Source organism: Helobdella robusta (assembly GCF_000326865.2).
Source record: "Helobdella robusta unplaced genomic scaffold HELROscaffold_20, whole genome shotgun sequence".
Classification (NCBI taxonomy): Eukaryota; Metazoa; Annelida; class Clitellata; order Rhynchobdellida; family Glossiphoniidae; genus Helobdella; species Helobdella robusta.
The window spans coordinates 907,096-931,496 of NW_008704084.1; the positions used below are offsets into that span (position 1 = coordinate 907,096).

General features: G+C 31.2%; 3 protein-coding genes across 3 annotated transcripts; 2 read left to right on the plus strand and 1 right to left on the minus strand.

Annotated features, from left to right (window-relative positions):
- Positions 1-3,142: 3,142 nt before the first annotated feature.
- On the plus strand, positions 3,143-7,760 carry HELRODRAFT_171194 (hypothetical protein; the record flags this gene model as incomplete). Its single annotated transcript, XM_009017939.1, has 11 exons — positions 3,143-3,336; positions 4,052-4,164; positions 4,432-4,779; positions 5,031-5,272; positions 5,637-5,717; positions 6,085-6,208; positions 6,613-6,743; positions 6,818-6,911; positions 7,046-7,124; positions 7,242-7,326; positions 7,545-7,760. 11 exons carry the CDS (start codon positions 3,143-3,145, stop codon positions 7,758-7,760), a joined length of 1,707 nt encoding a protein of 568 aa, XP_009016187.1.
- Positions 7,761-8,217: 457 nt separating this feature from the next.
- On the plus strand, positions 8,218-12,810 carry HELRODRAFT_77483 (hypothetical protein; the record flags this gene model as incomplete). Its single annotated transcript, XM_009017940.1, has 12 exons — positions 8,218-8,322; positions 8,614-8,685; positions 9,142-9,218; positions 9,680-9,810; positions 10,020-10,118; positions 10,272-10,455; positions 10,598-10,738; positions 10,879-11,071; positions 11,149-11,335; positions 11,398-11,481; positions 11,625-11,716; positions 12,766-12,810. The coding sequence occupies 12 exons, from the start codon at positions 8,218-8,220 to the stop codon at positions 12,808-12,810; spliced, it is 1,410 nt and encodes a 469-aa protein (XP_009016188.1).
- Positions 12,811-14,916: 2,106 nt separating this feature from the next.
- Positions 14,917-16,070, minus strand: HELRODRAFT_171196 (hypothetical protein; the record flags this gene model as incomplete). The annotated part of the gene is made up of 3 exons (XM_009017941.1): positions 14,917-15,048; positions 15,139-15,253; positions 15,937-16,070. 3 exons carry the CDS (start codon positions 16,068-16,070, stop codon positions 14,917-14,919), a joined length of 381 nt encoding a protein of 126 aa, XP_009016189.1.
- Positions 16,071-24,401: the final 8,331 nt, after the last annotated feature.

The following is a 24,401-nucleotide window of genomic DNA, read 5'->3' on the forward strand; positions in this document are numbered from 1 at the left end:
CGATTGGTGTTTGTTTAGTAAAAGATTGTGATGGTATTTTTTTAAAATATAAATATTGCTAGCGTAATATATAGGCAGGTATATTTGATTAGTATAATATATAGACAGGTATATTTGATTAGTTTAATATATTAAGATGGAAATATTTCTGATGAATGTTCTATAAAAAATGTTCTTAAACGGATAATATCCTTTCATATATAAAAAAAATAATTATTTTTTTATTAGATTTAAATGAATGATTTTGTTAGATTTAGCGTGCAACCATATGTTTAAAAGTTCTAATCACTCGTTGTTGTATTTTTTCAATGAATTCTTGTGCAATATAAATATTTTACAAACGATGTTCTTTCTAAAACTGAAACAAAAATCATCAGATATTTAAATATAAGATTATGGTAGCAACTTTATTATATTTTGATTTTTTATTTATATATATTTATATTATATATATATATTATATTTTGCGAATTATATATAAGAGAATGGTTTTAATTATAAATTCTTACCACACGCAGGATGTAACAGCTTGGGGATTTAATTCTTTAAAGTGAAAATAGTTGGTAAAAACGGTATTTAATATTAGGAAATCACCGTATGCAATCATAAAACATAACGATTGTGTGATAAATAGCTAGAAAAATTCATCGACTTCTTTTTGGGCATTTTTTTTGCCGGTAGCGTGTACAAAAAATTTTCGTTTTACCGCATTTTTACGAAATATAAACACTTCGACAGTTTCAATAAAAATTTATAATACATTCCAAAACAAGTATAAATTGTTAAAATTAAAAGAATTAACACACCTTCATACTTAATAAAATTCCCCCATCTTATTCAACTCTTACCAAAAATTAACTAAAGTTACCTAATTATTTCTTTTAACTCGGATTAATATTAAAACAGCGGCATTTGAGATGAGGACATTAATGTGTGTGAGTTTTCATAGTTCACTTATCATTTCTTTCAAAATATTTTTTCGTTAATTTGTTTCCTTTCCTAACTGGAAATCTCACATGATATCTTCAACTTTGAAAATCTTAATTTGTCCTCAAATTATCTTCCAAAAAATAAATGTCCAGGGAAATGGAAAAAATAAATAGGTATGTCATTGGTTAAGCAAAGCCAAAGCGCAAAACTTGGATGCGTGCTTTAAGCAATTTATACCAGAAGCATCACCTAATCTAGGTTAGGAGGTATAAGTAAATATAGGTTATATATAGACAGATGTTAAAGTAGGTAAGCAATTATAATGATAGTTGAGTTATGAAAGTAGTTCACGACGAGACAGCAAATTTACAGACATAAAGCAGCTTAATACAATACAATATAATATAACGTATAATTAATCAGAGCATATAACACTTTGTATAATATGAATGTGGTGACAAACAATAGGGACTGACTGGTTAGAAAGAGTTAGACAGCTAGTCAAGCTAAGTTCTCCTGGTATATAATAATAGGCGAGCACATAAGTTAAAGTTAGTTAGAGTTATCTCTTGAACACTACTTATACACATTTACACATTATCATTTACTCTTTACATTTTAATTCTCAGTTTTTAAACTTTGCTATTGTATTTCATTAAAATATATTCAATTGCAATCAAACAGTAAAAACTATTCTATTTCGATTACTAAACATTATAACATTTAAACACTAACTAATAATCAACATACGTAAGTCACCAATTAAAGTCATCTATCATTATTTTATGTACATGAAAAATTTCAAGCTATTTAACGGTGAACGAGCAAGTTTACAGAAACAGAAAGAATTTCCCCAAGAACAAACAACGTGGCCGTTCTGCAACCGTCGTAGAATGGTGAATAACCAGCAATATAATAATATAGTTATAGAGAAATCATCGGACGTGTAATTTAAAGAATCTAAAAACGAAAGAAATGATAATCTAAACAATAATCGGCATGCTTGATAAAAATGGGTTTTCAGCAGATGATAATTTTAAAATTTACTGGGGTTTTATTATCAGTTATTAGTTAGAGAAGCAACTGGTTTATACGGTAAACAAATTGGAAGGCGATCTATTTGATTGTTTATAAATGATAAGTGCGATTTAATTAGAGTTTTAATTAAAAATTTAATTTAATTCAGTCGTTGAGTGCTTTAAAATTTCTATACGTGCTCTTTACGCATCATGACTGTTCATCGTTCATTAAAACTCGTGAATTTTAGGGAACGTTTCGTCAGGCTTTTCAAAAAGTGCGTGAGTTTCGTTCACGAAGCAGACTGAAAATAAAATATTTTCTGTCAAAGTTATCTGAACATTATTAACAAAGCGGTTAATATCATAAAAAAATTTTATCGAACAGGATCGTTAATAACAAACAAACATTTTAATCTTTGTTTGTTATTAACTTTCTTTCCAAACAAACGTTTCAGATAAACGTTTAAGATTGATCATTTTTCCACAAATTGGGAGTTATTAAATTTAAAAACTGATTTTATTTCACTCCAATTAAGCGTTATTTAATGAGTTCGTTTTACTCGTTAACTTAGATTTGATTCAGGCACGAACGCTCTTTTAAATAAAAATTTTCAGAAAATAATTAATTCAAGTACGTTTTTCAGTTTAACGAGTTGAATCGAGTAAATGTTTGATTCGCAAAATGTCAAACTTTTTTCGAAATTTTTGTAGGAATTTAATTTGAAGCACCTGCCGGTATCACGTGCACTGAATCGGTTCATTAGACCTTTCATTGCTTTGCAATCCTTATAAATATGATCCGTCGCTTGCATTTCATCCCATTTAACATTTTAAGTTCGTCTCTTCGTTTTATTTTTCAAATAGTTTTTCCTACTTATTTCCAGCAAATTCGAGTTAAGATACGTGTCGGTGCAATCGAAAATTAACAATAAAAACGTTCGACTGGCCATTATGTTTTGTCACAACCAATCATTCTATTCTTTACTTACATACCATTTTGCGAGTACAAATGTTTTTGAGAATTTTTTTGCAAAATAAAAATTATGAAAAGCATTTTCCATTTTTTGAATTTTTCTTTTAGCCAATTTTTTTCTCTGTAGAAACAATCAACACAAACAATTTTGTCGATGTCAGATACGTTTTTTCCATCATAAAGTAGTAAAACAACTTTTTCTTTAAACTTTTTCTTAAAAATGTCGAGATATAACTCAGTGTTGATGTTTTCCTTCATTACATATCTGATAAAAAGTTGGGATATCCCAAACAACATGGTCCAGATTGGCTTGATAGTGAGTGATGAAGACGAGGACAGCTACGTGGGCAAGGTGCAGAATGGCTACTGGAAGGCCACCAACCAGACTGACTACAACATCTCCTACCAGTACAAGTCAGTCACAGTCATTTAATTTCATACTCTGCCGGTTACTTACATTTATACTTGTTAATAAATGATACGAATTGCTTACATTAGTTAATTAATTACATTTTTATTATTTGATATATAGTTCACTGTTATTAAATGAAATTTCATATTTTAAAAATCTCCCCAAGACTAATAAATCAATTTTTTTCCTAGTTATATATAGTTCACTGTTATTAAATGAAATTTCATATTTTAAAAATCTCTCCAAGACTAATAAAATAATTTTTTTCCATTATCAACAAAGTTAAACTATTATATCGATAAAAAAAAATTGGGACAATCACACACATCATCACATTATACACGACGAAAGCAAGTTACGTATAAACAGCAGTTTGTTAAATTTCAATCAGTCAAGCAGTAAAAATTTCATTGCGATTAAGAAGTTTTTTTTGAATTGATTAAATTAGTTTTTTAAGTTTCGCATTCTGTACGTCAAGACCTGCCCGTGCACACGCCTACAAGTTCATGCGCACTTACATGACGGCCGACCGCATTACGCACCTAAATTACGCACAAGAGAAGTGCACTTAGTTTGGAAATTATAAACAAATTTACTTCATTCTAACATGCCAACTAATCACTACTTCTGTCTTCATTTCATTATTAAAATTTTTGGAAAAGATAAAAACAGGGAAAATACTAAAACCTGAACTGTTATCAAACTGTACTCACACAGCTTGATATCAACAACTGTGAATGTGTGCGATCGTATGAGCGGCACCAGGGCAGCAATGCATCTCTTCCTGAACCAGTCTGCAGATGTCATCATTGGCTCCTTCTGTTCTGCCAGTGAGTTTCAAATATTTTGTTCAAACTTTTAAAAAATTTTAAACTATGATTTTCTATAATCGTCTTAAATGGATTCATTTCAATCTCCGCTGAAGGTTTTTAAATGAAAAAAATGTTTTATAAATAAATAAACGAACATGAATATTATGATTATAATAATAATGTTGATCATAATAATGTGATTCATATAAATGTAAATATTAACCATTTTATCCACCAAATTATGTGACTAGTCACAGAACCTCACAATTTTCATCGCGACAACAGACTGCGTGTCAAGCGCTCAAGTGGCTGACTATTGGGACCTTCCCTATTTCGCCCTGGACTGTATCGATCCGGCCCTGGACAACTCCACCCTCTACTCGTCAGCCATCAGACTGATTGGATCACTCAATGCGTATGGTTCAGCTTTGTTAGCATTTTTCATGCGGAACAACTGGAAGAGTTGTGCCATCGTGAAGGAAGTTGAAACTGATTTCTGCCAGTATGCTATGAACGCCTTAAGGAATAAGTTTCGAGGTAGTGTGAAGATCAGTGAATTTTTGGAAATCACGAATGTGCCCACCGATGATGAGGTGAAGAATCTCTTGAAGAAGATTGAACTGTCGGCTAGAAGTTTGTATTGTTAATTACTACGTTTGTTCTATACTGAATAATTTTTTTCATGCAGTGTCAGCTGTTTCAATTATAATATATTTTAAGATTGCAAATAGACTTACAAATATTTTTGGGTAAATAATGATTGTATTAATTATTTACATTAAAAAATGATAATATTAAATGAACAGACGAGTGAAAAATGTAAGTATAATGAACTTTTCATCATTGAAAATGACCACTTCACCGTAGCGATGAAACGACTTTAGATTATAACTACACTCTCATACTCTCAGTTATTTTAGTCTGCCACACCAACCCGAGAACCACGATGAACATAATCGGAAAAGCATACAGACTGGGCATGGCCGACCCGAAAGAGTACGCCTGGATCACTCTCTACAACATTTACTCCAACTTCAGCTTTGATACACTCTTCGTCCCCTGGCAGATTGCAAACGATCCTGACGAAAAAGACAAAATGAGGAAAGCATTCCTGTCCGTCAAAGTGGTTTGTGCCGATCGTCATTTATATTATTTGAGAGTGTCTTATTGACAAGTGTAGGGATGCTGCCAATGCAACATATTGTTACAAGTTTTTCTTATATCATGATTTTAGCTAATCTATTGATCTGAATATGCGTTTTCAATAGCTAATAAGAAAAAAATTGTACATTAAACGAACGTTTTTCAAATTAAACGAACGTTTTTCAACATTGCTCTGTAAATTTGAAATTTTTCTTAAGTCTGAAATGAAAAATTATTAAACAATGAAATTCATAAATTTCAAAAACTGAGTTTTCTCAGTTGTTTATAAATTAATAAATTAATCATTAAATATGATAGATTCTAATACAAATCGAACCTGTTTCCAGTTGACCTATAAGAACTACACACGTCTGCCAGATCCAGGAGCTAACTTGCCTCGAGCTGTCACGTCCAAATCATTGCAGATGGTTGAAAAACGCTTTTCATTATTTTAGCATTTATTAATTTTTTAAAAATCGCCCCACCAACTCAATGTCACAGGTATATTCAACCGCTTATAAAAACACATTTGATCTATGCCAATGGTGTTTCAGCGAATAGATACACGAACGATTTCTTTACTTGTTAACATGCTTCAACATACATTCTTGCTTGTGCTGTACTACAATTTTTAGTATTTTCTTTTAATGTTGGTATAATTTCACAAACCATTTTAACTTGAAATGAATAGATAAATTAATTTCTCCTCTTCCTATAACTACTTGTGCCTTTTAATAACCAATTTTGCATCAATTTTAAGAAAAGAGACACTTGTCTAAACTGCCTTTCATTCAGGATATTCTGACGGATTCAGTTTTCATGTTTTTCTCAGTCATGTCAAGGGCATCCAACAGAAATCTGAACCCTCTCAGTGGCAGGAACATTCTTAATTTGAGTCGAAATCTGGAACTGAATGGCGGTAGGTTCATAAAAAATCTTTAGAATGATTAAAAATTTTGCAAACTAGAAAACTGGTATTTAGATGAATTGATATATATATATATATATATATATATATATATATATATATATATATATATATATATATATATATATATATATATATACTGTCTCGATGAATTGTTATGTTGATGAATTGAAAGTATAGATGCACAAATTTATGAGAAACTTTCGAATTGATAATAAAACAGACTTAGCTATTCATATTCACACTTAAATTAAATATATAATGTTAAAAACGAAATAAAAACCAACGAAATGTGTTTGCGGTGCATCTCATAAATTTACAAATGAGCTAAACAAATTTGCTTGATACGCAGAAATTTTTTTTTTTTTTTTTAAATTTGAAATCACTTTCATAAGGAGACACTGAGGCAATAAAAATGAACGCTGATGGGGATCGGTTCATGACGTTTGTCGTTTGGTCACTGGCTCCAGATTCGACCATGTTCCGGCCATTCATCAACATTAACTTCACGGACGGAAATTATACTGTTTGTAAAAGTATTCTGTGAAATAAATATTCTCTCATTTTGCAGTTTAATTTTTTGTACCATATTGCACTCAGCCTTTCTTGGTGGACACGGAGACGTGGGGCTATGCCAGCAGTCCGCCCATCGACACACCAATCTGCAGCTTCGATAACAAACTTTGCCCACGCAGTTAGATTCTTTATTCAGTTTTATATCATTTATAGGATTTTTAGTTTTATTTTTTTTGGTAAAAATTAGTTATAAAATTTGAAAATGAGAATGTAACAAAATAAAATAGATTGAATGATTGCAACAAACACTAGATGACAATGCAATCATCATTGGGCTGGCAGTGCTGTTTGTGCTGCTAATACTTTCTGTAGTTCTGGCCATGAGCATCAGGTCGGTCCATTGAATATTACAACAGAATCAATGACAATGTGTTTATTTTGCGTGCTAGAATATTAAAATAAAATCTGTTTGGTTTAAAAACAACGATTAAAATAAAAATTGTTGAAGATCGCGCGTGAATGAGCAGAAGATTCAGAGCATGACATGGAAGATCCGATACAACGATTTGCGATTTTTCAAAACGACTAGAAGCGTGAGCCGTGTTATTTCATTCCTGTATAGTACATCCATCATTATAGAACAGATATAATAATAATAACAACGTAAAAATGTTTCTTTTAAATTGAAATTTAAAAATTTTCATGAAATTTTTCGTCACCGAACTATAGAAGTTGTCATGAAAATTGAACTATACGCAATGATTTAAAGCAATAAGTTATTAGAAAAAAAGAGAAATGTAAATCCCGGCAGATGAAGAGCATGTCCCGATCTTCAGATATGAACGAATCAGAAGGCCACATCTTTCCAGAATCCTTCAGAGAATTTGAAGATTCGATGACAGGTGGCGTCACACTGGCACTCTATAAAGGAGACGTGGTCACAGTGAATTATTCCGGAAAGAGAGAAATTGTTTTGTCCCGGAAGGATCTCGTGGAGCTTGTCAAAGTCAGCCAACTTCAGTGTTGATTTATTCAAATGAATACTAAAAATTTTACAACATTTATCATTTAATTCAACTGCCTTCTTTATCAAGCACTAAGAATTAGTACTTTCTAGAGGTACCTACTATCAATTGTTTGACATCTTGTAGTAGAGAACAGAATTAAAAAAATTGTGTTAGAAAACAAAATAATATTGCTTATTTAATATAAAAAGTAGAAACAGAAAATTATAAACTTTGTTGACATATTATTAAAACAATATATTACTTTTAAATTTGTAGTCAAAACTATCTGCATTTTTTTAGTTACAATAAAAATGTAAACCCCATAAAAAGAGGTTGTCGCAAAAATAACAAAATGTAGATGAATATTTTCTGCAATAATGAAATTCTTCCTTCAAGTTAGTTTCAGCGATCAGCAACATTTCAACTTTCATTAAAAGTTCTTGAAAATGAAATGTTATATTAAATACTTGCGTGGAGATGAAGGACCTTCAGCACGACAACATCGTCAACTTTCTTGGAGCTTGTGTCGAACTCGACAGGATATGCTACTTGAATCAACATTGTGCTAGGGGCAGCTTACAGGTTTTCATTCAATATTGTAAATGTGTTTTTTGGTTTCACAAAACTTACCTGTTAATATAATTCATTAATAATATTTACTCAATATAAGTATTAAATTCGGTTTCAAACTACCATCCTAAGCATTCAAAATGTCTCATGTTTTTTCAGCAAAAGAATTTTAGAACTTTTATAATTCATACAGTTCATGACATAAAAACGTAAAATATTTACGACTAAGATATCAAAAAGTTATTGCAATTACTAAAAGCTAAACGCTTTTATCATTGTTAATGTTATTTTTAATCTTGTAAGGAATTGTTGGCAGATGCTCAGACGGGCATCGATTGGACCTTCAAACTCTCTTTCATAACTGATCTCACCAAAGTAAGTGCAATGTTTCACAAACAGTCTTCGCAGTTGTACGTTACGAAAGCTGGTTATTTAATTCACAAAATTGACGGTTAGGTTACGGTGAACTTTATTATGGATGCTAATTTGTCTTTTTTCTATAATAATTTGACGCATTATTATGACATAAGTATCCTAATTTTATTTATGGTATTTGCATTGAAAGAAATATATAAAAGCGCTTCGAGATATCGAGTTTGCATTGTGTTGAAAAAAATGATGCTTTTATCGGCTCTTGAAAACAGCGGTAACATCCTTCAAATCAGCCTAGACTTTGACAGAATCAACTGAAAACATCTGTGTCTAATAGTTCGATGTCGAACACCATCATTGATCCTTTTGTATTATCACAAACTAAGCAAGAACCACAATGGTAATCACAAACAATCAGCAGTTGTACGTTACGAAAGCTGGTCATTTAATTCACACTAGGGAATGATCTATCTTCACAAATCTTTCGTGGTACAACACGGCAGTTTGAACAGCAACGTCTGCCTTATCGACAACAGGTTTTTTTACTGCTGCCTAACATTTTTAAATACTTATTCATTTTTATATATAATTTTCAATTGTTTTTAAATGGTCTTAATGTTTAATTGTGTGGCTGTTTATAATTGTTTTATATGAAACATTAAAATTACAAATTTTGGAAGAAAAATAGGACAATCTAACCTTATGAACAAATTTTTTTTTGTAAATGTTTTTGGAGTGCTCTGAACAAACATAAATTTTAGATTTGGTACTTTAGAGATAGAAGTTCGTCGTCTCAAAAATATTCAATAAAGCAGAGCTCGCTAATTTTTTAACAAAGCAGATTATTTGCCAATTCATCTAACATCTTAAATTAAGTAAATTTATTTTATTGTGAAAAAATGATTCAGTAGTTATTTTTAAAATTTTAATTAGTTTAACAATTAGCGTATGATTTTTAATTTACGTATATTTAATTTTTGGACCCGATAAAACTCAGGTGGGTCCTCAAAGTTGCAGGCTTTGGTCTAACGATGTTCAAAACGGAAACGAAAGAAGAAACACCAAGCGAGAACTTCTACAGGGACCTCCTCTGGACTGCACCTGAGCATCTGTTGGCATCTTATTCCAGTCAGTTTTTGAACATTAGCTTATTGAAAATGAGCATCGTAAATATTTTTTTCATTCATCAACTACTTTTACTAACCAATTTTGTAGTTTTAGTTAAATTTTTCTGCTAATTTATTTACTCGTTTTTTTTAAACGAATCGTTTTATATTTTTTTCCGACAAATAATATTTATTCTCTCATAAATTTCCATCATTTTATGCGCTACACAGAAGCCAGCCAAGAAGGAGATGTGTACAGTTTCGCCATCGTTGTCTACGAGATATTGTACCGGTGCTTTCCGTACCAGTCCACAAATCTCAAGTACAAAGGTGGTTGCTCAACACTTTAATCAACTTATTTTCCTGATTGGTTTTTTTGCTTTATATTGTGTGCTTGTGATCATTTAATACATTTGTTTATTTTTTGTTTGTTTTTCGCAAAATTATGATTAGTCAACGATATTGCATCTGCATCGAAACCAGATATAATAACTCGCATACATAACTGCCAAGACGGATCGTTTCGACCTTACTTGCCGTCTCTGGTCGATTCCGATGCAAATCCAGCAATTTTGGACCTGGTCAAGCAGAGCTGGTCCGAGGATCCAGAGCTTCGTCCCAAGTTCGATGCCATCGAAAAGACCGTTAAAAAATTGCATATTGGAAAGTTTGTTACTGAATGATTTGAAATTTTCAGATTACCAAAATCTATGTTAATGATATTTTCATATTTATTCAGACAGCATATTTTAGCGCAATATTATATTCATAAGAGACATATTTATTTTTTAATTTATCTGTATTACAAGAACGGACGGAATAGTTGACAGCATGTTGAAAAAGTTAGAAAAGTACGCCAACAATCTGGAGTTAATTGTGAAGCAGAGGACTCAGGAGCTGGTGGATGAGAAGCGGAAGACTGATCTTCTACTGAACAGCATGCTTCCACCGTAAGCTTTTTTTTTATTTATGACTTAAAAAATATGATTTTCAATAATAATTAATATAATATTCCGATGATGAAATTTGCATGTACTGTAGTTTTTATCAATTTATTAGATAAGGGTATTTTTTTTTTGTATACCAATAGTTTTATAGCAGATGAATTGAAGGCAGGCCGCAAGGTAGAACCGAAGATGTACAAGAACGCCTCGGTGTATTTCTCAGACATCGTTGGGTTCACGACGTTGTCATCTCAAAGCACTCCCATGCAAATTGTAGATCTGCTTAATGATCTCTATGGAGCATTTGATGATACCATCTCTAGGCATAATGTCTATAAGGTTTGCTTGTTTATTCCTAGTTTATAAAAAAAATTATCACATTCGTTTATCAAACTAAAAAGATATTTCAATTGAAGGTTGAGACGATAGGAGATGCGTACATGGTTGTGAGTGGTCTGCCTCAGGTAACAGAGCGCCATGTCGTGGAAATATGCAACATGGCATTGGATCTGCTGGGCATCGTCAAGACCTTCAAGATCAGACATCGGCCTGAGATGACACTCATGTTGAGGATTGGCATTCATTCGGGACCTTGTGCTGCCGGTTCGAACGTTTTCACTAATCTCTGAAGGTTGTATGCTAAGTGGTCCTAATAATTTCAACAGGAGTGGTCGGTCACACGATGCCTCGCTACTGCTTGTTTGGTGATACGGTCAACACCGCATCCAGGATGGAGTCAACTGGTGAAGGTAAAATTTTTCTTTGTCAGAAAAAAAAATTATTTTCAGATTGAATTAAATGCGTTACACACGCTCAAATAAATTTAACTATCATTATAATTGACGGTAACGATGGATGAACTAAATTTTTTCTACCAATTTTATTGGAATAGCGTTAAAAATCCACTTGAGCACACCCGCCAGAGATCAGCTGTTGAAATTTCCAGGCTATGTTGTTGAATTGAGGGGTCTTACAGATTTGAAAGTAATATTTGTAGATATTTTCAATTTATTCAAAATAGTATTCATGTTTATTCAAATAATATGCTTAGATATAAATTCATCATAATTATTTAAAAACGTGTTTTCAATGCTAATATATTACAAACAGTGAACTATATAATTTTCTATTTATATAAAGTATAATGTTCTAAAGTGTCAAAAATATGAAAGTCTTCCAAATATTTCTAAGGGACTTAAACACGCCCCGGCTTGCCAGCCTTATTGATTTAAGTGTCAAACCGCAAGTTGACTATTATACGGAACAAACTCAATAAAATCAGGTAAAAGGGATTTGTGCAAAAGCTGTAATCTACTCTTATTACATTGTATTAATCGTGGTAAGAATATTTCAAAATAATTACAAAAATAAGTTTTTAGTATAGCCAACAGCTAGCCACAGGATTGGTAAAAATTTGTTTAAACGTGTGCACAGACCGTTCAGTTAAAGCCATATTTCTAAAGAATCAGAATTAGCACTAACCGGGCTTCTAGCTTGCGCAGACCGCTTGAATAATACAATTCAATCACGCACACCTGGCCTTCCCAGCTGTTTTCTTAAATCCAAGCCAAGCCGAGCCGATTGATGGAGCCGATTAAGTTTGGCCCAGAATGTAGAATGATTAACGTTCGAGTTGTTACTAAGTTGTGTTAGCCACAGTTTTTAAACAAAAAATCGTTATAAGTAAATTTTTAAACATTTATTTTGCTTCCATTGTCACAAATCAAATAAAATGAAAAATTTCGTTTTTATGAAAGAGATAACATCTTTCGACATGTAGACGTTCATTATCTTTGTAGCTCGGTTTAGCTTGGATCGACTCGGCTTGGTCCTTCAAGCCGATTCGGCTCAGCTTGGTTTTGAGTTTTTTCGGTTCTCTTCAGTTTGACTTGGGTCTCATGTCTAGTCGAGCCGAGCTACGGAGATATCCATTCTAGTGACGTAAATTGACCCAATACGTTGCTACATATAATCCTTCTTATCTTAACAATAACTTCAATATTTATTTGGAAATTATTTCAAAATTTATAAAGGGCAAAGGAAATATGGTGACATATTGGCTGTTGAGGAAAGAATGAACGGATGTCAGCTAATTAGCCATTTTAATAAATAAATACAATTTGATAACAATTAATACAATTTATTGTAAACTGTACATGTCGATAACGCTTTCAATAGATTTTTAGTTTGCTAGAAGTTATATTATAAAGACAAAAATGTTTTTCATTTAGTTGTCTCCTAAATTTCGAAAACTTCACTTTACACAATTATTGAAACTGATTTAGCATCAGAAGATGTTGCAATAATAATCATGATGCTTCCTTAACTAAATATTTGTTTAAGTCAATGTTATTTGGTAAGGTTACATTAGAATATGTTAACTAAAAATTTTTGTTACTCAATTTTTTCTTTCAAAAGTTACATTGTTTATTAAATGTATAGTATATGCAGAACATCCCATAATCATGCAACCAACGTATCTTTGAAAGTGTACACAACTATGCTGCAGACTTGAAACAGGTCACCGTGCACCAAGTGTATGCGTGCTTATGCTCTTTATTGAATATATATTTTACAAAATACAACAAAAAATTCCAAAATATCCATAAATAGTCACTTGCAGTAGCACAACTGTGAGCCAAACAGTGAAGCAAACTAAGCACATAAGTGAAAAATGTGTCATACAAACAGGACCAGCAAATGATTTAAATTGAAAATTAACACCTTACCATAATCCTACACGCCGAATCACCACCCATAGTTTGGGTAACTTTTCATAGATCATGCTTAACATAAACAGGTTTCAAAATGCGTGCAACATACATTCACGTTGGCTCGCATGAATGATTTTCAGACAACTTCTCACAAAGAAGAGCTTCGTAATTGTAATCAAACAAGTCACGCATCCAAAAACAACTAAACAATTACAAGTTGTAACTGCTGAACGATAAACTTCACGCGTGAATGTTTTTAAACAATTTTCTCGTTTAATTGCTAGCAAGTGAAGAACTGTTTGCGCAATGACAAATTAATATTTCAGTGTTGACGGCTCCGTGAAAATATTAGCATCAGTTAATTGAGTTGCAACCAGATAATACAACAACCTCTGATGTCAGTGATACATTTGAAACTAATTAAAATATTTCTTATTTCTTCATTTCATGATATAAATTTTACGGGATTAAAAACAACCTAATCACTGATTAGTCAATCCAATCCATCAACGCCAGAAAGGGTTTTGAAATATGAACAAAAAGCAATAAATTTCACCAGATAATAACGTTGACGTATTGCATCTAGTTATATTTTATTCAAAGAAATTTGAATTGAAAAAACTTTAATGAGCATTAGTGATTTTATAAAGTAAGGTACACAATGCTTTATTAACGTCTGGTACATTTAAATAGACATTCCATTCAATCAAGTAGCTCGCACCTGGATCGCGTGATGAAGAATTATAAGGTTCGTCATTGTTCTCGCTCTATCTATTCGTTTCAAGCATTAACAAAAAATTTATGAGAGTGGTTTGATGGTAGAAAAATGTTTAAAATGAATCATAGATTGATTAATTAGAATAGAAACAATTGTAAAATCTTTTTAAGAGATGGACAATGGACGTAGAAATGAAAAACTAGCATCGATGAATCATAATGGGAAATTTTTCCTAATTAATTGATGTTGAAGAATCAGCTGAACAGGTGGGCGCGTCTGCTGCATGCAAATCAAATAATGTATTTTCAACAGTGATGACGCCATGCTAGGCAATTGTTACATCGTTATAAAGCATTAGATATTTGAAAAATATGAAACTTATTTGTAGGAAGTTTCATTGTTTAATGCAAGAATTAATTAGTTTGTTGTTAACAATAGCGTACATCTAGCGACGGATAATTATATTGACTCTGAATTGAAATATACTGAGTTATAATGCACTTATACAAATTGAAATTTTAAAATTTTAAACAGTATTTCTTATTTTTGACACAGGTAAAACTTTCATCCATCAAGCATAGCCTATAATTTTGCTGTTGTTTTTAGATATGTTGTGATTTATTTTTTTTACAATCTCTCAAATTTTTATATAGTTGTCTTTGGAATGCGCAATTTCAAATAAAATTTATGTGCATTTTTATGTCGACTTATATTCAAACGATACTGTCCAACTCTTGGGTGGTTTATTAAACTTATTTTATTTCTCCAGACGTTTGACAGTACTTGTTGAAACTAGGATTGATCTCAAAACTCGTCACCTTACAGGTTTCATCAAGGAGTTTGTCAAACAATCCTCCAATAAGAATTTGAAAAATTGTAATCGGCTGATCTTTAGTTAAAATTAAAAATTTAAATTTACTGCAATTATCACGCACTCAATATTATTATTTGAACTACCTTGTAACTACCAACACCTTTTTCATAACTTCAAAGATCTCTATATTTCCAACACCAGTGTTGTAGCCTCCAACGATCGTCAAGTGTTCGTTATTCCGTGGGTTCAAGATTTTCGATAGATGAACACAACTACTTCAAAAGTAAACTTGGATAAACGTTTATTTGAATGCTAACAGTAATTTGACCACTAAACTAACCCAATTCCAGACCCTTATGTATATGAGATTCTGACAATCCAAAGATTAAAAATATAGCAAAGATAGCAAATATAACAAGATAATAATTAATTATATAGCGTAATTCAACCATTCAGGCGGATATAACAATATCCTTAAAAATTCTTTCCGAATTATTTCTCAGCGGTATCAAGTTATAATGATGAGGTCTCTTTGCATTTAAGCTCAGTTTCTGCAATAGCAGGAGCAAATATTAACCATATTTTAAATTTGGATAAGTATATGCGTGCACTTTTTATAATTACCTAAGCAGCAAAATCAACGTAGTTATTTGATAAGTCAAACCTTATACATACATAGCTTACTTTATACCTAGCTTACTTTTACATTTATTTTGTATAACACACGCACACTCACATGCATGTGTGAGAACTTATATAAATTCAGAACTATCAATACCAACTAAGCTAACTTACGCTACATGTAGATAAGCACATAAAACTTTCAAATAAAATTTTCAACCAAAAAAGTTCTCATCAGCAAATTCTTAATTAAAAACTTTTCAAAATGCTTCATAAAAGCGCAAAATTTTTCAATTTTTCTCTAAAATTTTCATTTACCCATCGCAAAAAATCTCACTTCGCCATCTTCATCCTTCTCTTCACTATTTCCTTCCAGTCGGCATCATCAACTTCCGTTACCACTAAGAACGACACAATCACCATTGGGGTAACCGTCAGCAGCATCAACCAGGACTTGGTTGGCAATGCCATGAAGGCTGGGTTTTCGAGTGCTAAAGATGATCAAGTCTTTAATGGAAACTATACGTTAGTGCTTCAGTCGCTTTTGATTTTTTTTTAAACAAGTTTATTTCATGAAAACACATGAAAAAGGATACCAAAAGAAACCAAAATTCCAAATAACAAGGAACCCCACAAAAAATAATAAAACACATTAATGTTGTCAAACGTCAGTATCAATTTTTAAAAACTAATTAGTATTGTTACAAAATTTTAGAATTAAAAAACATATGCATAAAATTAAACTTGTTCCAACGAGAAAGAAAAAATTTTATCACAAAAAGAAAGAAATTAAAATAAAATGAATTAAATAAAATAGAATTACCTTTAATATAAAACCAAAATATAAAACCAAAATATAATATCAAAGAAAAGCGTATAAATAAGAAAAAACAATATAACAATATTGTATACTAAATAAAATTAATTAAGATAAACATAAAAGAAAATTTTTTAATTTATATTTAAATGGTCGATAAACAGTACAAGTTCTTATAAAATTTGGTCGCCTGTTCCATTTCTATACCCCATAAAAACATATATTTCTATTGAGTAGTTTGGTTTTAACTATAGATTCTTTTAATTTTTTTTCAAAATTTGAACTCGGTGGTCTTACCTTGATTTCATATTTAAATGAATCATGTAGGTAATTGTCTGATGGTCTTATAGCACTATTAAGAAATCGAAAAATAAAACAACAGCATTTAAGGTAATTTATTTCAAATATCGATAGAATCTTAAGTTTATTGAAAAGGTCTTTTTTATCTATATCGTTTTTAAAATTTATAATTTTTAGTGCTTTTCTTTGGGCATTAAATAAAATTTCCAAATACGTCTTGAAAGTGTTACCCCATATTATATTTCCATAGTATAGATGTGGATATATAAAAGCGTGATACATTAAAATTAAAATTTTGTTGGTAGAATATATTTTAGTCTGTTCATTATTCCCAAATTTCTATTTATTTTTTGCAGGATGAAATCAATATGTTTTTTAAAAATTAATTTCAGATCTATTATAATTCCCAATAATTTAAAATCGTCAACTCTGTCAATTATACTGTCACTTAAAACAAATTCTTCATCGTTACAGTTCAATCTTTTAAAAATCATATACTTGGTTTTTGTAATATTTATATTAATTTTATTATAAATAGACCATGTGTGCAATTTATCTAAACAATTATTTGTACAAACATTCAAATTATTTATATCCCTAGAAGTAGTGACCATTGTAGTGTCGTCTGCATAAACAATGAAATTAAAGATTTCGGTCGTATTGACGATATCTTTGATAAACAGGATAAATAATTTTGGACCTAGAATACTCCCCTGTGGCACACCATTTATCACCCGACGAGTATCTGAGTTACAATGGTTTATTGAAACGTATTAAAATCTATTTGCGAGGTAACTACTGAACTACTTCAGAGCATGTCCTCTGATTCCGTAATGTTCCAATTTAAACAACAGTATATCATGTGGAACGGAATCAAACGCTTTTGAGAAATCTAAAAACACAGTCGAAATAACATGACCAGCATCATATTTAAAAACAATTTCATTAAAAAGCCATATGAGTGCATTTTCAGTGGAACAATTCTTTCGAAAACCAAACTGATCATTTGTTAAAACATTATTGGCACTCATAAATGACTCGAGTCTTATCTCGACAACCTTTTCCAACACCTTTGAGATACAACTTAATATACTAATTGGGCTATAATTATTAACGTTATTGTGTGACCCAGACTTATAAACAGGAACAACCGTCGCAATCTTAAGACAGTCTGGAAAAATTCCAGTGGAAAGAGATAAATTAAACAAATGTGACAATATATGACAAATAGAATGATTTATGTATTTTAAGATTTTGTTTGAAAATTTATAGTGATCTAAACAAGAAGAGTTAGATAACGATTTAACAATGTTAAATATTTCAGCCGGACAGGTTGGCTTTAAGTAGATAGAGGAGGAGACTCCATTTTTCAAAAAAACATGGAAATTATTGTTTGTCGGCAAACTTTTACTAAACAAATCAATAAAATAATTATTAAAGATGTTGGCAGTTTCAATGGATTCGTCTTTTAATAATGTGAAGCTTTGAAATTTAACCTTTTTATTCATAAGCGAGTTAATAGCTTTCCATTTATCTTTACTATTAGTATCAGGCCTGCCAAACATATTATTATAGTAATTCATTTTTGATGCTAGAATAATCTTGTTGACTTCATTTTTAATTTTACAATATTTAGTTTTATTTCCATATGTTTCATTATTTTTAAATTTTTTATATAGCTCGTTTTTCTTTCTAATGAGTTTTTTAATTTGTATTGTCATCCATGGTTGATATGAATTTTTGAAATTCATGTCATTGATTGTTATATAGTGTGAATGATTTATTTAAAAATCATCAGATCATCATGAAAATTAAACGTTATTGTTTTGATCACTATTATAGAACTTATATAATGTGAATAAATTATTTGCGAAAATAATTTTCAAGTTTTAGGTAATAAAATCTGCAAGCCTAGACTGAATATATGCAAACGCGTTAATAATCATTTTGAAGAATTGTTTCTATGTTCAATTTTAGTTACAATATTTTAAGCATTTACAAACAACAATAGTCGAAGATAAGAGCCAAATCTGTTTAAATTAAACAGTCGATATATTTTCCGACTTTATTATTTGTAATCTTATATTGGCTTAATTGTTTGATATCTAAACTTAAAAATACGATTCAAGTGTTCCTTATCTAAAAATATAAAGTGATTCAGCGAACATTTCCGAGTATACATTAAGAGAATATTTAATATAATACAATGTAACATAACATAACATGACATGACATTAAATAACATGCATAACATGATATGATATGACATAACATAACATAACATAACATAACATAACATAACATAACATAACATAACATAACATAATATAATATAATATTATATAGAATCTAAATTATATTTAATATGATCGGGAGTATATTAAATCTGTATAGTCGATTTATGACAGTTTGAGGTGGTTTTGCAATTATTAAAATCAAGCGAGTAAAAAAGTAATCAAATATTGAAACTGTTTTACGTAAGCGTAGTTTTTTGAGTAAAAGTTTTTTCTTTACTTTATTGTCGTTGTTTTTCAAAATTTTCGTTTATTAAATGAATATTTTATTGAACGCGGTGAAAATTTGAATAACAATAGTTTGGAAATACGCACGATAAACCGGTGCGAAGGCATGCTAGGTGCCAGTGAAGGCCTGACGTTCATCCGCAACTTAACTGTTGATGTCATATTCGGGGCTTATTGTCCTGCTAGTTAGTGCATGTCATGTTATTTCTTCATTTATTCTTAGAAAATAAATTCTACAACCAATAATTTTTATTTGCAGAGTTTTTATGGCGACGTGGTTAATACTAATAATAACAATATGCTGTGATGCACGTGTGTACATTGAGTCAGGTTACAGTAGTAACGTGACTATAAGAGCTTTAAATTATTCATCCAATAATTGAATCTATATTAAATTAGATGAAATAAAATAAAATTTAAAATTTTTTTCTCCGTGTTAAAATGTTATTATTAGCAACTCAGAATTGTTGAAAAAATTTGAGTATTCTAATCTAATTTACTCTGCTATTTGTTTCACAAAACGTTTGATCTAAACAGAAATAAAATAAAATCTATCAGCAAGCTTTACAGCGCCTAAATTTTTTAAATCGAGTTTTTTGCTATTAACAAACTATTATACTTTTTGTTACTAGTTATTTGCTCATCACCAACGATCTGTCTTTTTACTAATTGGAAGAAAATAACATTCAAACTAATCACGTTTTCCAATACTTCTTGTTCATTCGACTGAATGACAGATTGCATATCAACTGCACAAGTGGCGACCTACTGGGACATCCCGTACTTCCCTCTGAACTGCTTCGACCCAACACTTGACAACTCAACTGTTTACACAACAACCATTCGATACTTCGGCTCCTTGACGGCATTTGGCATTCCTTTTTCAGTTTTTTTCCAAAAATATCAATGGAAAATTGTTGCCATCATGAGTGAAACTGGGTCGGAAGCATGCAACTATGGCGTACTAGCCATTCAAAATTCTTTGAAAAAAAATTCTGTGAAGGTAGTAGAGTTTGTGGAGTTACAATCAGCCTTTGGCAAGGATGATTACTCGGTGTTTACAAAGATACGTCATTCCGCTAGAAGTTTGTTTTTGTTCCATGTTTGAATGTTTGTTATCAGTGTGTTATATATTTGTAATATTAGTATGTTGCATTTATCACCCTACTTGTTATTTGTCATTTATAAAACAATTTTAGAAAGAATTGTTTAAAAATTTTTCAACACGATCAAATTTGTAATCCTTGCTAAACAATCAATTCATCTCCATTTCGCAATGCAGTCGTTATTTTCTGCCATTCAAACTACACTGTTTTCCAGCAAGTCATGTTTATGGCACAGGATCTTGGAATGACTGACCCAACTCAATATATCTGGCTTACGTTCTTTAATATCTACTTGGGTATGGTTTGAATTAATTGAACTAGGCAAAAATGCTTATTACAAGGGAAATTTTAATGTTTTTATTACGTGAACTTAATTGTGAATCCGCATCAATTTATTCAATTTTCTTCATTTTATCAACGAACTTAAACCAAAAATGAACATTCCTATAGCTTTGGCAAAACGTTTTAAAGTATTTCTTACATTATCAAATTTTTATTGAACTTATGGAACGCTGATGGTTACATTCTTCAAAATACTAACCATTAATTTAAATTAAAGTTGTACATCATTTGTGAATATTATTGAAACCATCTTTATTACCTTTATAAACAATTAAAAATTAGCGATTTTTTGACAGGTTTTCCATTCCAATACTTGCTCTATCCTTGGCTCTCCACTAACTCCACTAACAAGACTTCAACTGATGACTATAGAAGAAGAGCCTTCTATTGTCTAAAAATAGTAAGCAGGAGAAATGCTTTCAATCTAGTTATAACGTTTGTTGATGTAATGTTGCTGAATATGTTTGTAAGAAATCTTGGGGTACCCATTTCAATCTTACGGTTATGATAGTTTTATTTCATTTTTGTGAGAGTCATGATGTTAAAATGTGGAAAAAGTTTCATTATTTGCCATCAACATAGGTGACGTACAAAAACACGACCATCATTCCTAACCCCAGCATTGATAGGATCCCTGTCAGGTTCAACCTTGTGGTGCGTACTAACTTTTTTCATTATTTTTTAATTTCACACACCTGATAGGTCAATAATTATCATGAATTGTTATTTCAAAATAAGAAAAAGTAGGAAAAGTATGATTTATAGAAGTTCTAATGTATTCAGAAACAGGATTTGGCTGCTTTTGTTTATTATTATTTTTTCTTCATTATGCATCTCTGACAAACGCAGAACCGCTTAAGTATCATCCGCGTATTCAAACCTTCGTGCCCCAAAGAATGTACCATCCACTCGACACGACATATGTATGTTTGCACGCGCACCCGAATCTTACGCGCAAGGCGAGTCTGAGTTTCGACCGACAGTTTTCGAACCGGGCTATCGCGTAACTGCACGAGACATGGCGCTTCTACCGACTGAGATAACTTGCCAACTAGTGATATCACGTGATTTCTAAGAGCTATTGGAATTATTTTCATTTTTGAAAAAAGTCGACCTATCCACCTTTAAGCTACTCTAGTCACTCCAAGGTCGGCCCCCTCTAACACCATAGGTCGCGACGGTCCTGACATAGATATATTTATAATTTTTGTTCAATTTGTAAACGACTTTCTAGCAATCCTTAGGTGATATACTATATGTGTACCTGTTGTTGAGGAACATCACAATGTTGTCGGGCAAGAATCCGAGAAGTGGATACAACATCCTTAATGCCTCCAAATCGGCTGAAATTAATAGTTTAGTAACAAATTATGAGACGAATGAGTGGATTAAAGTTTAAATTGGTAGATAGCTATCTATCGATCGATCGATAAATAGATGGATAAATAGGTAGATAAATAGATAGACTGTCAGACAGACAGACAGACGGACGAACAAAAGCGGAGAGGCACACAGACAGACAAACAGATAAATAGATAGATAGATCGATCTATAAATAGCTTAACTAATAGAAATAATATAAATACAAAATTGAGTGGAATCTGAAAGATGTTTTGAAAAATTGAAAAACATTGGAACGTTTCTTGCAGATAATAACGAGAAAGTTAAATTTAACCCGGATGGAGAGAGACTGATGTACTTTTACGTCTGGTCACTCGCTCCAAATGTGAGTACATACACTCCCTACATGGAAATCAACCTGACCAGCAACAACAATTATACGGTATAAATTAATATAACCTTTTCACTCTCCATTTTTTTTCTTCCCGAAATTCAACCAATTTACTTTTTTTTACTCATCTTTCCTCAGTATTTCTTTAAGGTAATAACATAAAACAAAATTCACGTAAATAACCGTGCTTGTCATATAGTGGAATCTTTACGCATTCGAAACCGGTTTCTGTAACTGGAGCGCTGAACGCCTTAGCCATAGCTCTACCAAATATTTGAATATTGGGCATACGTATACGTGTTTATTCATAGATCAATTTAATATTATATTTATTTAGAGAATCAACCAAGAAAGCAATAAAAATTAATTTTTGTAAATTATATTTGAGGAGTTGCTCCACTTTCTGTCCTTTAATTTTTTGTTTATTTCATAATCAACTGTGAGAACATTAAGTCAACTAGTTAGTTTTTTCGTTTGTCAATCAATCTGCCAAAAAAAATCATTTGTTGTAACGTATAAAAATACAATTCATTACAATACAACGTTTGACCACAGGTGTAATATTATGCATTAGCAAATTTTATCAAAGCATTTGATTCACGTTTTGTGCAAAATACATTTATATTTCATAAAATCAAATCAATCTAGGTTCAATCAATCTTAGTGATGTTGAGTTTCATGAAATTTTCTTTCACCAAACTTGCGCAATCAGAAAAGATGTTTATAATTATAGTAACACTATCTTTAAAACCATCATCGTTACAAATATTTCTTCAACCTTTACCCGTACGTATTTTCATTGAATAATTTCTCTGAAGCCAAAGTCTGCTATGACAATGGCCAACCATTGTTAAGCTTCTACCTATTCATTTACGACGTCAGGCCAATGAAATTAATTTCAAATAGATATTAATTAATAGTGCATCGTACATAACGAACGCACGATCCATTATGTTCAATCGTAATTATAATTTAGACTATTATAAACCCAATTTAATATGTTGAAAATTCAATTTTAATTAATTTTAATTCACAAAAGTGTCTCAAATAATATTAGTTTAGTCTATCTTATAAAAAAATGGTTAATTAGTTGTAATTATTTTGAATCAGGCGTACGTAATAGGCTATGATAGATGGGGAACAAGGTACAAGGCGCCAGTGGATACACCTGTTTGCGGGTTCGCCGATGAGTTCTGCATCCAGTCCTCAGGCACTTACTGAATAATTTTCATATTTTCATATTGTCTGATTTTGTATTTTAAAAAGATTGAACTAGTAGTTTAATATTTTTGAACTATTTCAAGGTTCAGAGAAATGAAGAACATACAAACAGCGTAAATGAATATATGCTAAACGACGCATCACACACAATGCACGTGATAGGAGGAAATCTTTTGTCGTATTCGAACCCGGTCACTGCATGCACTTCGAAAAAGGAACAGGCACCTTTAATCACTTGGTCATTTCTTCTAAAGTTCTCACGGCGCTTTGCACGCGTGATATGCATCTCTGGGTAATTTTTTGATAAGATTAACATCGAAAATTGAAAGCTCTTAAAATACTGAAACATTATCAAATACATCATTTTGAACATCACCGGCAACAATATTTTAATACTTTTTGCAGATATCACTACGTATCTTGTAACAACAAAATCATCTTGTATTTTAAATAAATATGATATTTTAAATTTCCACAAAATTTTCCCAGACAACACCGGGCTACTCGTCGCACTTGCTGTCGTTTTCATGGTCATACTTGCAATTTCGTCTATTCTATATTTCGTCAGGTATGCCTAAAGGCAATTTTTAAACTAACTTATATCCATTTCACTAGATTTTCATTTTTCCAGTGTTTAGTACACTTCATATGAGAAGCAACACAATTAAGTACCAAAAAAATCAAAATCTAAGTTTGTAGTCTACCACATTAAGTTCTTTACAATGTAAAATCATTTTTTGTTTATCGCATTTACTTGAACTT